This window comes from Empidonax traillii, unplaced genomic scaffold, assembly GCF_003031625.1.
Source record: "Empidonax traillii isolate 1590-97213 ecotype Southwest subspecies unplaced genomic scaffold, ASM303162v1 scaffold788:size291989, whole genome shotgun sequence".
Lineage (NCBI taxonomy): Eukaryota > Metazoa > Chordata > Aves > Passeriformes > Tyrannidae > Empidonax > Empidonax traillii.
The window spans coordinates 113815-128287 of NW_020955981.1; the positions used below are offsets into that span (position 1 = coordinate 113815).

Genomic DNA, 14473 nt, shown 5'->3' on the forward strand with positions numbered 1-14473 from the left:
GGCAGATCCAGAGACTTCTATGTTCATTCTTCCTGCTCCTTGAAGGCTTCCTCAGTGTGCAGAGTGGGGAAGCTGAACTTTGTTAAGCCCACGTGGGTTTGCTGGAAGTTCTTATTGTCCTCACAGAGCTGGTCTGAACATGGTTCTTGCTGGGGAATGAGTCTGCCACAACACGCCCATGGGCTTCTTCCAAACTCTGAGCTGAAATCCTGCTGCTTTCTCTTTATGCCCTCACAGAAGCTGGACCTTGGCAGCATAAAATAGTGAACTCTTCAGCTGCATGCCTGAAGCTGAGCCAGCTGGCTTTGATATCCTCAAGTTTTTTGAGGCACCCAACCCTCATGTGTAACCCACATGTCACACTGTAGGCTCTTCCTCTGACTCCTTCTACTCCATCCCTACCCTGCCCTGCTCTCAACCACGTTTTTGAAATGTATAATGTCGTAAATTTACCCATAAAACATCTCTGCAAAGGTGGTTGTCCTAATTACAGTATAAGGATTAAGGAGAACTCAGTGATGCAAAGACTAAGGGTCTTGAGCAGGATCACCAAAAGTGCTGATCACAAGACACTGAGGACATGCAGATGCCCCACAGGCCAAGCTGGAATTCAAATTATTGTAAAATAAGGTTTTTGGTTTGGGACATGAGACGTGTGTTCTCTTTCTTTGCCTTGCCCAGGACATCCTGGAGCAGCTTGGATATGTCTGGTCATAAAATCACTGATTGGTTTGGGTTGGAAGGGAGACCTTAAAGCCCACCTTGTTCCATCCACTTGTCGTGGGCAGGGACACCTTCCACCAGACCAGGTTGCTCAAAGCCCTGTCCAGCCTGAGCATGAACACCTCCAGGAATGGGGAATCCACAACTTCTCATCTACTCATACATTCTCTGTTTTTTCCTTGGCCTGTATAGGTGGAAAATACTCAAAATAAATCTGGAACTCTATCAGCCACAAGGCAGAAGGATCCCATTTCATTCAAGGGCAGTTGCAGTCAGTTTAAACACATTTATTTTCTGAAAAGATGCCATCTCATGTGTAACCATGTTCTTTAACCACATCTTTTTCTCTCTGGTCACTACAGTGGGGCTTTTTTCCTGATACACAACATCCCCTACATTTCTTACTTATTCAGGAATCACGTCATGTTTGCACTCATTTGCCACCATGTTTTGTTCAGCTTTCTCCCCACTTCTTCCTCATGCTCCATCACTCAGTTAACACACAGCACTTTGGGAAATCAAGATCAATATTGCTGCAGTTAAAGACTTCTTTAGAGGTCTAGTGCAAGACATTACTTATTCTGTAAACAAAGTACAGATAAATGCAAGGATTATGAACTAAAGGATTAATTAAAGCTCTTAACTGTTTCCAATATATCTGATTCCACCCCTCCCCCATAAAGAAGGTTGGGTGATATTTGCACGTCATTTGCATTCACTATTATTTGCATACATGCTGACATATGTAATTATATGTTATTTGCTTTCATACTGCTTGAATGTGATGGAGTCACTTACTGGGAGTAGAAACACTGAAGGGGAGGGAAGTTCAGGGAATGGAGGAATTGTATTTCTCAGAGAGAAAAGGTTTATATCTTTTTATTTGGACCCTGAATCATGATCCTTAGGGATCTACTTTGCTGATTCACATAAATTATTATTTTGACTTATAAAAAAATAATGTAATAAATTGCTTTTCTATATCATGTAAGAGGTCAGGAAGGTTGATCCATTTCACTTAATAAGACCCTCATTCTCAACTTTTTTAAGCCAGAAAATCTCCTGTGCAGTCATCCACAAGCCTAGCTCAGTGTGGAATCAGTCTGATTTCACCCTAAAATTACAATTACAAACACAATATAGTGCAGGAGCCAATGCTAGAGAATCTATTTCTTTGCCTAGAAAACTGCAGTTTGCTGACCAGAATCTGCACCTTAACTCCTGCAGCTTGAAATGAACTGCTTTGTGGTTGGTTTTTGTTTGTTTGTTTGTTTGTTTGTTTTTTCAAATGAAGTTTTCTCATCTTTTCTTTCTCTTCTGATCTGTCCAGAAACCTCATCTTCCTGCTTAAGTAATTTCTTCTGCAGAGGAATATAAATTTTATCTGGTGCCACCAGGACACCTTGCAACCAGGAATTTTATGGTACAGAGAGGGCATAATAAAGTTCCTCATCTTCCAGCTCAGTAAAGCAAAGCACAGAGGAATTCTCTGAGCAACTGAAGAATGTCAGCCTTATTATTATTATCCTTAAAGAGCTGTGTTCGTAACAAGCCAGTGATTTAAAGGTGTCAGAAAACAATGCCGTGGTGGAGATTTACTCAGTGAAATACTTTAATCTAAAAAAAAAAAAAAAAAAAAAAAAAAAAAAAAAAAAAAAAAAAAAAGATTTATGCACATACCAAGGTACCAAGGTTCTTTGTATGAAACTAAAAGCATGGTTGAAGAAAAGGAGAAAATTTTCATATATTTGTATATATGCATAAATACCAAGTAGCATTGCTCTAGACACTAAGACTACACTCATGCTAGTGCAATAAAGTGTCAGAAATCCCACTGAGTTGTTGGGCTAATCCCTGACTGCTTTGGAATGGGATCTCAAAGCTGATCTAACACTCCACCAAACAAAGCTTGAAGAGAGTTTTAAAGGTGTCAGAGGGCTGTTCTGAACAGGCAGTTTGGATGCACCAAGCCTTCTTTGGCAGCTAAGGAAGGTCAACATCAAAGACATGGCCAGAGACTCCCAGATGGCTGCAGATCCAGGTAACAGCTTCATTTGCCCGTCTAGTTCCCCGTCCAAACATGTGTATGGTTTTCTCTGAACGCAGAGACAAAAGACTCAGCTCCCCATTGGCTTCCAGCCAGGAAAATCTTGCTTTGCTAGCGGTCCACCCCCTCACACCACTTCTTTACCCCTCTGCTGCCACCATGGCAACGTGCTCTCCCACACTGCTCTGGTGTCTGGGCATCCTTTCGGACTCCTCCCTTTCCTGGTTGTAACCAGCTGAAGGTCTGGGGACTTCCTTCTGGCTGGAGCATCCCGGGGCAGCTGGCTGCTGATGTTCCACAGGGTCACCAGGAATTGTTCCTCCACGTGGCTGTTGGTGACTGCCCCTTTTCCCTGCTGAAGAAAAGGGGTGTCTGTCCCCCGTCTTACGCTGGACATCGCTCAGCTTTCTCACTGACTTGGCTTCACAGGGCGACAGGTTCAACTCCTCCAGTTGTCCTGTGGCACGTCCCACAGCTCCAGTTTCTGCCATACCTGTGGAGGAAAGATTTGTTTGCTCTTTGTAATAATTATAAGATCCCATCTTCATGTACTTTTATGCCTTTACTGTGTGTTAAAAACTTTTTTTTTAGTTTTTTACCCATTTCACATGGGCAGACAGTGACAGGAGAAGGGGAAAGAATGTTAAACCAAAAGAGGAGACATTTAGATTAGAGGTTAGGAAGAAATTCTTTCCTGTGAGGGTGGTGAGGCTCTGGCACAGGTTGCCCAGAGAAGTTGTGGCTGCCCCATCCCTGGAAGTCTTCAAGGCCAGGTTGGACAAGGCTTGGAGCAATTTGGTCTAGTGGAAGGTGTCCCTTCTGACCTAGTGGAAGGTTTTGGAACAAGATGATTTTTAAAATCCTTTCTAACCCAAATCATTCTATGATTGTGTGATTCCATGAATAATTAAAAAGCATTAATTGTTAGAGACACAGTTTCACTGGCCACACATTTTAGTTTGACAGAAATTGGTTGTTAAAGCCAAACAAGCATTAGCTATTTCCACAAATAAATAAAAAGCAACAAAACCAGCTGGTTTGTTCTTATTGATGCACTAACAGCATCTTCAGTGGTTAACAAATTTCAGTAAATATTTAATAATTAAGTATATAGAATAAAGTTGGCTAGTGAGCTATGTAGTGATAAGACTGATAATATTTTAGTGCCACACACCTATAAAATACATCATCCCTTTCTGAATCAGGTTGTAATAAAAGACAGAACTTTATGTTTCCAACATTTGAGTCCTACTCAAGGCAGCACCTGCAACCTGCAATGCTGTTTAAAAATCGATGTTGAAAAAATGCAGAAAAAGAAAATACACACTATCCATTTTTCATGTGGAAACACAAAATGCTTATTACATCCCTACAAACCAAAACATTATCAATGACAGAGGCAGAATCACTTCCAGTGTCACAGCAGAGACAGCTTCTGAGTTGGCAGGGTGTGCTATCGTTTCAGTGCAAGATTGGCAGCCTCATTTTTAGTATCATTTGGATGCTAAAAGCATTTGCAATATTCTTGCAATCCTCTCCCTTCCCCCAGGAACGTGAAATGAAAACAGCCCAGACCCAAATCTTTTATACTCATTCCAAATCCAGAACTGGTCCTAGTCCACATGTCTCATGTTAGTGGACAGCATCAGCTTTTACAGTCCATATAACTGCACATTTTATAGGTCCATAGCACAAATAATAACAGTGCGTTGTTACCACTCCTGATTTTTCAGGCTTGTCCTCTCATTTTGGCCCTCAGCAGCCTGTGACATTCAGCCCACGGTGGCTCAGACCTTCTGCTCAGATTCATTCTCTTCTCCCTTTTCTGTAATTCATTAATTGGAACTATATTTACTGAATCATAGAATATCTCAGATTGGAAGGGACACATAAGGATGATCAAGTCCAACCCTTGCTCCTCACAAGAACACTTAAAACCAAATCATTTAACAAAAAAGGTTGTCCAGACGCTCCTTGGACAACTGGAACTCTGACAGTGACAATGACTTCACACTTGTACTCATTTTACCTGTTAAAAGGTTTAACTGTTTTTTTCAACTTGTGCACTCATAACTTTCAATTTCAGGATTATACCTCTTGAAAATCCACTGGAAAGTTGTTGGCAAAATTTCAGCAGTCACATCTATTTCTGTGTTTAACAATTTTCCTTCTTAAGCTTGCTTAAATATTAGGTAGTTGGCTGTTTTAAGGTACAAATTATATGCATCACCAGGTACCATTTTCTTCTTTATACACATAAAGAAGATAATCAGGTCACAATACCCTATACCAAATCTCCATGTCAATTCTTGAGATTTATTGACTCCCTTTTCATTTTTAATGGTGACATTTTCAGTAGTGAAAATAAGCCTTTTCAAACAAGTTTGAGTTAATGAAAGAGGCTACAAGTTTTCTGGATAGAAGCAGTTTCAAGGATGAAGCACTGCCTGGAGATTTTCAGGACATAGTAATATATATATATCCTGATTTTTTTTAAATTAAATACAAAGTATTCAATATCATTAAAGCATGCAATTAACTGGATTAAGTACCAGCTAACAGAGCTCAGGTAATAATTATATGTGGGAAATAATTCTCAGAGGTGGGGATGTGTGTACGAGTACCAGACACTCCTTCTAAAATGGAAGATATTCAGTGTTTCCACTGGTGATTTGGAGTTAAAACTGAAATTGATTCTGATGAAATTTTGTAAAACATAGAAAAAATGGCAAACTGGTAGAAAGGAAGGAGGAGGAGGAGCTGATCTGAGCAACCTCAGAGCAAGGAGGGAGATCTAATTTGCAGAGTGAGAGAACATCTTCAGGAATACAACAGTGATTTCTGGGTGAAAGTGTCCAAGGAGTTCAGCATAAGAATCAATCAGGTGCCACACCTGAAAGAACTGTAGATTGAAGCTTGGAAATGTAAACTGTTAGAGGATACAACTCCTCAGCGGTCAAGGTGATGAACCACCAGAACAAATTGCAAAAAGCAAAAGAGAAAGTGTATATATCCCTCCACCTCCAGGTGTGTTGTGTTAACAACGCCTTAGGAAATCAAAAGTTCTTTAATTCAAGAGTTTGGGTGAGGCTGAGGAGATTTTTTGTTAGGCCAACATAATATCTTGATCTCTTCTCCCTGCAGTACTGCTTAGCTGGTTTCTTCCTCATATTCATCCTCAGCTGCCCATGTTGGCACAAAATCCAGGGCCCCTGATCCACTGGACTTTACACTCTATAAGGACCTTCCAAAGAGAAAAGCTCTCTCTTGCAAGTCTTACTGTGGCGATTAATAAATAAAGACTGTGAACACTTAATTCTGTTAGAAAAGTGGCATTTCTTATGAGGGGAAGAGCTATAAAGCAGAAACTAAACAAAAAGAGTTCAGCTTTGATTTCCCCTCTCTCTCTCCAAAACCAACAGCACTTTAAATAAGGGGGAATCAAACATTAGACATTTCCAAGTCATATGCATTAAATTCACTTAAGATATTGTTATCCTTGTTTAGATTTGAACATATCGGGGAATCTTTTTGTCTTGCAACTATTCCTAAAAGACTTTAAGCGGTTGGATTGCCTTTTTCTGACAAAAAAAAAAAAAAAAAAAAAAAAAAAAAAAAAAAAAAAAAAAAAAAAAAAAAAAAAAAAAAAAAAAAAAAAAAAAAAAAAAAAAAAAAAAAAAAAAAAAAAAAAAAAAAAAAAATCGTTCCATGAATTATTTACATGAAAGTTCCAATCAACTCTATACCTGTCAGCCTCCCAAGCCAAAATGAAAGTTCACTATGTAAAGGTGCCAAGGGAGAGTGGCAGCCTCCCACTGCGAGTTTATAGACAGAACTAAGTCAGCACGCATTATGTGTCAGAGCCAACATCAGACAGAATCATATCCTTTGATCTCAGACCTCCACAGGAAGCTTAGATCTCAGACAAATTAGATAAAAAATGAATTTACAGCAGATATGTATCCTAAGGCACACAGCTGAATGCTGTGTTTTGGAGGAGTACAGCAAATATCAAAACACATAAACTGCAGAATTTCCTCTCTCCTTCTCTCTCTCTCTCTCCCTCTGCTTTTGTGATAGACGCTAATTAAAAGGAGATAAAAACTCCAGCTCGCCTCTTCCTGCCTCTTATGTAATCCACAGGCTTGGGGAAGAAGGAGGAAAAAGAAATTCCCAAACCAGAGTAAATGGGAGGTTCAGCGGGGTTATCCGAGTGCCCTCAGATCTGCGCTGTTGTCAGGTGAGATAAAAAAAGCCCTGGGCTCCTGTAAGAACATTTCACACTTGCAGAGAGGGAAGCCGGTGCTTTGTGCTGGCAGCCACATGCCCCCGGGGCTGTCTGCTTCCCTGTGACCTCAGAAGGAGTCGTGTTTGATCAGCACATGATGAAAAGATGAGTCTGGAGGAGGTGTGAGGAAAAGAGTTGTTTGTGGCAGGACCCTGAGGAGTAAAGGGGGACACGGAGTGGGGTGGGTGGGGATGGAGCTGCTTTGGGCTGTTGGGTTGGACTCGCAGAGACTGTGCAAATGAGCTCTGGGTGTCTTTTCTACCTCCAGCGTACTTCACTGCCATCCTCCAGAGCCTGCAAACCTGTCCAGAGCTTTTTGATCCCTCTGCAGTTACTGCTGCAGCACTTGGAGATTTGGGCAGGGATCAGCCCTGTTTCTCCAAGCAGAAGAGACCGACCCCTATCTGGGAGTTGGAGAGAGTGAGAAGGTCCCCCCTGAGCCTCCTTTTCTCCAGGCTGAGCCCCCCCAGCTCTCTCAGCTGCTCCTCATCAGACTTGTGCTCCAGCCCCTTTCCCAGCTTATGAATCAAGCATTTATATGCATTTACTCCTCCTCTACAGGTTACCCGTCCATTTGGCCAGGTCCCAAGTTCAGCTGGAATTTCTTGAAGGCCAAGTCATTGGTAACTTCCAACACATCCAGCAGTATGAGCTGGCTGTTTGGCAATTGGACTAGGGGGTGTTGGTCCCTGCCCTAATCCAAATACACAAGGAGAAATCATTAACTCACTGAATTATAGAATATCCTGTTGGAAAAGACACACAAAGATCGTGGAAGTTCAGTTCCTAGCCCTGCACAGGATAACCCCAAGAAATACACCATGAGCACATGAGGGATTATGCTGCTGCCTTCAGTGTAGCTGGAAATTCACTCTATGTGTATAAAAGCAGATGAAATGACAAGTAGAAAAATACCAGTGAGAAGAAGAAGGAGGTAATAAAGAGATAGACCTTCTGAGAACTGTGCCATTGGTCCTGTACAAACCTATAAAATCATAGGATCATTAAGGTTGGAAAAAACCTTTAAGATCATTGAGTTCAAACACTCCAAACAGCACTAAACCATATCCCCAAGCATCCCATCCTACACATTTTTAGAACACTTCCAGTGGTAGTGATCCCATCACTTCCCTGGGCAGCCTGTTCCAACACCTGAATATGTTGGAAGACATAAACCAACTCTTTATGATCTTTAACATCCTTTATGATGTTCAACTGTTTATGAATTTGAATTATTGTCAAACTGCGGTCTCACCTCCTCCTTTTTCATCTTCTCCTTGATTGCAGCAAGGCTTGATGGGAGCTGCAGGAGGCTGTGCTAGTTTATTATGTCTCTTAGTACTGGTCCTTGGTACATCAGCCCGTTCAGCCCTTGTTTCTGTAATGAAACACACAGTCACATCACTCCCAATACGTCCTCAGCTCAGCAGAAACAATTAATTCAAGCCAAAAGGAAATGTATTTTTGAATATATAATTGAATATTTCTTGAGTGTATATATATCCCACCAAATGCCATGTCCACACACCTTTTGAACACTTCCAGGGATGGTGACTGACTCCAACGCTTCCCTGGGCAGCCTGTTCCAGTTCTGGATAACCCTTTCCATGAAGAAACGTTCTGTAATATTCAATCTAAACTTCCCCTGATGCAACATGAGGCCATTTCTTCTTGTTCTGTAACAGCTTTTATAGGCATAAAACTCTATAATCTTGAACTACCATGGAATCATAGAATCACAGAACATCCCAAGTTAGAAGGGATAATCAAGGGGATAATCACATGGATAATCAAATTCCAATTCTTGTCCCTGCACTGAGTATAAAATATATTGCTAATAGTAAATTTCTCAGAGCTTTTTGAACTCAGTCTGAAACCCATTGTGGCCATTCTGTGGATTTGTTAAATAAAATACTCTGTAAGTATAAATTTTAACAGGTATTTTCAACTTACTGTTGCTTTTGCTCTTCTTGAACCAGCAGAATGCCAGAATAATGGTGAATGCAGATGCTGCTGAGCTCAGTAGGACAACAAGGATCATGCTGGCCTTTGCTGCCACAGGGACAGGGAAGATGGAAAATGGCTGAGACAGCACAGTGAACTTCGCCCCTGGAATTTAGAACAGTCAGTTGGTTACAAAAGTAAGAACTCTCGTTTCACAGCTAAAACACCACACTATAAACTTGCAGCAGGGATGCAGGAATGTATGCAGGAACAAACCATAAGTCCATCCATCTCCAGATCCAACATTAGACAACAATATTTATTCAGGACTGAGTACCAAGACAACCCAAATACATAATAATGCTTTTACAAGGCAAGTTTCAAGCTTTGAGTGCTTCCTGAAGCTTAAACAGCTTCTTTGCATTCAATAATCCTTAATATACTGCCATGAATTTGTCTAACTGACTATGAAACACAGAAAATGCATTCAAAAAACATCTATTTCTGAGGTCAAACAGATCAGGCCCAGACAGAAAACATGCACATTCTGCCTCACAAGACAGAGATGCTGGTTGTGGCAAGAAAGTAGTTTAGAAAACACAATTTCTACAGGCTATACCTGAATCATATCAGTATAAGTTATGGGGAACCCAGAAACATTCACCAGCATTAAGCTTGAATCCATGATGCAGAAAGTTACCAGTGAACTTGCTAAAATTTTCCACCACAATAATGAGCATTATAAATAAAAAATGTCAGTGTCCCTGCTGTTAGCACAGTAAATATTTAGCCTCTTGACACACACAGGCTTTGGGTAATGATCTTCACCCAGAGATTCTAAAGTTTCCTGTAAATAAATCAAAATCAAAAAAGCCAAAACTCGTATTTTCTGTGATCAAGAGTTCATTGAATCAAGAGTTCTGTGATCAAGTGTCTCAGCATCTGAGTTTCAAGAACTGGAAGATGCATAACACTATGCCTTTAAAAATCAGAAAAAGAGAGATGTTTTGGTTCCCTAAATTATTTCCAAAACACATTCTGAAAGGAGGTGGGCCTGGCTAGGACAGGAGTTCGGCAAAACTGGCCCCGGTACTCTCTACAGACCAACTTGAAGGATGTGGATTAGCACATCAACTCATTACTTATCTTACTACCTGACTCATTACTGGTTCTAACCCCACAATTCTAATAATTTTGATGGATGGATATTTCTTTTATTTGAGTTCCACTTTTATAAAAATCTAAAAGATTTTATTTTTTTTATCCGTTCATTAAAAAAACAATCAGAACACTGTCAACTGGAGACCAGGGCAAGGAGCTGTATGTACCTTTAACAGAAACTCATTAGATTTGTGTCAATGTTGTCCACCTGAACAAAGCTGAGCTTCACCAGAGCAATGTGGGAAGCATGTTCCAATTGGGAAAAATTTGCCTGCAGGTACAAACACGTATGAACTTCAGCTGAGAGAAGCGATCTCACAGGTATCGAGGACTCTACACAGACAGGTGCTTGAAGGTGCTTTGCACCACTCTGATAGTTTGTGAATAGACTTTTCTTGGTTTAAATGCAAAGTGGATATATCAAACCCACTGGGACCCAGGTCACCGAAGTGAATACGACTGTAAAACAAGCAGCAAGACTATGCAGTGGTGCTATGAATAGTCTACTCTCCCCAGGAACTGCCACTAAAACATTTGGGATTATTGCATTCAGCATCAGCTGCACCTTCTGAGCCGTCTCCAAACAGCAAATTATGCCAGGGTGAGTACCCAGAGCAACTGGATCATGGAGATGTATCCGAAATATCTGCTATTTGATTGTTTGATTTTGGTTTATTTATCTCAAACAGTAAGTAAATCTCTTCAGTGAGAATCTGGCAGTATAAAAGCCTTTTTACTGTCTCCAGCACGGTGTGCTTCCAGCCTAGAGCCAGATCCCGTGAGGTACTGACTTTCCATTCCCTCTCACTGAACCAAAGGCAGTGGGACCCGCAGGTTTTGGCAGTATACACTTCAAAACACACAGAAATCCCTTCTTTAAAGGCTCATCTCCAGGTCCTCCCTGCAACCCAACTCTCCCTTTGCAAAGCCATGGGAACACTCGATGTGGATGAGCCACTTGCGACAGTCTAAACATTTGCAAACTTCTAACTTTTAAGTTCAGATTTTTTTCAACAGCCACTTCCACTTGGCCACTTCACCAGACAGATGTACTTGTCCCCTCTGGTTTTTTTCTGGCTGGGAAACAGAGACTTTACATGTGGTCTTACAACATCTCTATCTTCATATGGTTTTGGACTTTGTGCCAAACTGCATGTTCCTGTTTCTCCATAAACTAGCCTCAGCAGTAATTATGAGACAAGAAAGCAACACTTTGACCCCTGTCTACCTTCAGACACGGGTTTATAGATAAATTCAGGCCCCCAAACTGTTGTACAGGTGCTTTTTTTGTGCAGATGCCTTGAGGATTTTACAAGCCGGAGTTCATGTGGTGCCTTCTCCCCAGTGTTCCCCTCATCTGTATTTCCAAGGAGGCATAAGCACACCTGTCTCTTCACCATTCCTGGGTTGCTCGTGCGAGTTTTGTGATCCTGAAGGTGCTAAAATCATCTCCATAAAGTACCAGGAGACTCCCTCGTAGAGCCCAGCCCTGGAGTCACATTCTGAATGTGAATAACCTGTTGCACCCATAAAGACGACCAGGTGCAGGCAAACAGTCAAGAACAGGCACTGTGAAAATAACTGGGAACACAGATGGAAAACTTCTGAACACAGAAAAAGAATAGGGAATGTGAGGACTCAATTTGTAGGAAAAATTTTGCTTTGCCAGCTTAGCTGACCTTAAGTACCAGATTCCCACAGGGATACATAGTTATGGAATCCAGAGAGAAAGAGGCACCTTCCTCTGACTTCTTTGTACTGATTCATCTGATTTAAGAGATCTTGCATGAACAGCACAGGAATCACCAGCAGCTCTCCTGCTGTCTGGGGAATGCCAACTTGGACATAGAATAGAACTCAGGTTATTTAGAGGTTTGGCATTGCTCCACTCATTTAAGCAAAGTTTAACTCCCTTTTTATAAGTTCAGGCCACCTGCAGGGCTTTGATTTTACCAAACCAAAACATCTACAGAATATGGAGCTTACCTGGAGGTGATGTGACAGTGAACACCAGTCTCCAGTTTGTACCTGTGCTGGAGACAGCCAGACTGGAAAACCTTGCACATCCATCTATGACCTGCACTTGGGTGAGCCCTAGAGAGTCAAAAAAAAAAAAATCACATTGCAATTAGCAGCATCCAGCTAAGGACCACTAAAGGACTGCAGACAATCCTTGTGACTTCAGAAAGGCTAAATTCATTGTCCATCCTAATCATAAATGTTAAATCTAACCTCAGGAATTTCACACGGGGTCAAGTCTGCAGGGGAACTTGCAAAACAAATTCCTGAGGGATCGGAGGACTTTAACTTCTAAATATTAGGTCTTTGAGCTCGTTGTGAAATGGCATTTACTGTACATGGTGAAGGTGTAATATGAAAATAAGTGTTAAGACGATCAAGCAAAGACAATAGGATGTCCTAGAAAGTTCCAGATGCTCATATTTAACTTGTGTGACTAAGTGCATCACCAAGGTTAGGAGAGTGTTAATAAGAGGCTATTATCTGTCCTAAAGGGATGGTCCCAAGGAGTCAGCCACTGTAACTAAGGGAAGAGCTGACTGTTTAACTCTTTTCTGGACGGAGTTCCCCCTCATCATTAGGGCATATTCCCTTCTGTCCTACTGTTAGATATCTTTGAATTTTTCTCCAGCTCTGTCTGATGCTTTGAAAGGTATTTGGCCACAAAAACTGTCTATGGTGACTATCCTGAGATAGCACAGAAACCTGGCAGGGGAAAACTCCATGGGGAGCATTAAAATGAAACCCAGGAGAATGAGTTTCTCCATCACTTTCCCTCTTCTTGAGAGCTATCGGGGAATGCATTCTGACCCAACACTTACATTTGCCATGGTTGTTATTTTTGTAGGTTCTTTCTAAAAGTTATAATTTACTTTGCAACTGGATCCCCATTTTATGGTGTGTGTCTTTGAGCACCAGCCAAGTCCTGGCCTTTGAGTGATGCTGACCAGGTCTGGTCTGCATTCAGGCTCTTGGGGCGAGAGGGGTGAAATCCTAAAGACTGACAAATTTCCAAATGTTGGTTCAGGTGGGGGTGAGATGCCAGAACTTCCTTAGGATGCTGGACTTGCTCCAGTGATCACAAACACAGACTTTCGCCCGCTGAAGGACAACATATCATAACTATTTGCTTTATGAAGCAGGTGGCTTGACATTTTATTGCAGTTAAGCAGCACAGGTGAATGGACATAAAGCTGAACGTGAGGAGGACATTTCTTCTCTGACATTCTCATGTTCAGGATATTGAACAATATGGTGAAATAGCAAGCTCTTAGGCAAAAGCATGCCAATTATTTAGCAACAAAAAAAAAAAAGACAAATTTTCCCCTCTCTATGATTCTGATGCTGTTTAATTGCTAATATCTACTAGTTTTGACCACCTATATGGTTTTATCCTATTTTTGTATAGCATCTAACACACCAGACCTCTAATTTAATTGTATATCTCCAGGATCAGCTGGAGTGAAATAGATAGAAAAATAGATAGATAGATAGATAGATAGATAGATAGATAGATAGATAGATAGATAGATAGATATAGATAGATAGATATCAGTGATTTATAAATAACCAGTAATTTATGCTATAAATAGGCTTGATGGGGATGTGGCAATCTAGATTTCTTTAATTGTTTCAGCCAAAACCTGGCTCATTTATCTACTACACATGTGATCTTCCTTATACAGAATCTGCATGGACTACCAAGATTTTCTTGGCTCTGATACCCACTGTAATATGGATTTTACAGAGGGTCTTGTCAGCTATGTTCAAATACTTTATAATTGCCATTTCTAGTCGGTGATGAAGCCTGGAGTGCTGTACTGTACTTCTCAACAGAGACTGTCTCAGCTTTCAGGCACATATGCTTCAAAGCCCAGAATATTACAGATATATATGGGAGTCTTCACACAGATCTCTCAGGCAAGCTGGTATTTAACGTAGAAGAAGCTAATTTGGAGCTAAACTGCTTTCCACGAGGCAGTTTGGCTGCTGTCAGATGCAGCAGCCTCAGTGTGTGAGACGGGACCCATTTCCATTAAATGCTGCTTTCATGTGCTCGAAAGACGGGAGCAATAAGGACATTTGTCAAAGGAAAAACTGCAGCAAACTATTACATGCAGAACATCTGTACTGTGCAGCTCTTGCCTTGCTGGAGTTTATTGACTATTAATTTGATGCATGTATCTTTTAAAGAATGTGTAGTGCACTTCTCTTCAGTGACTTTCTCTTTTTTCCCACCTTTTTTTCTTTCTTTTCTTTCTTTCTTTCTTTCTTTCTTTCTTTCTTTCTTT

At 40.9% G+C, this 14473-nt stretch overlaps 1 protein-coding gene across 1 annotated transcript in view; it reads right to left on the bottom strand.

The window, feature by feature from the left end:
• Positions 1-2408: 2408 nt before the first annotated feature.
• The window catches only part of PKHD1 (PKHD1, fibrocystin/polyductin), a gene marked incomplete at its 5' end in the record, with an annotated part of 169925 nt that continues 157860 nt past the window's right edge, over positions 2409-14473 (bottom strand). Inside the window, 5 exons of the mRNA XM_027901487.1 lie at positions 2409-2518; positions 2559-3263; positions 8314-8436; positions 9012-9167; positions 12150-12257. Coding sequence (XP_027757288.1) covers positions 2911-3263; positions 8314-8436; positions 9012-9167; positions 12150-12257 — 740 coding nt within the window. The remainder of the gene's footprint in view (positions 2519-2558; positions 3264-8313; positions 8437-9011; positions 9168-12149; positions 12258-14473) is intronic.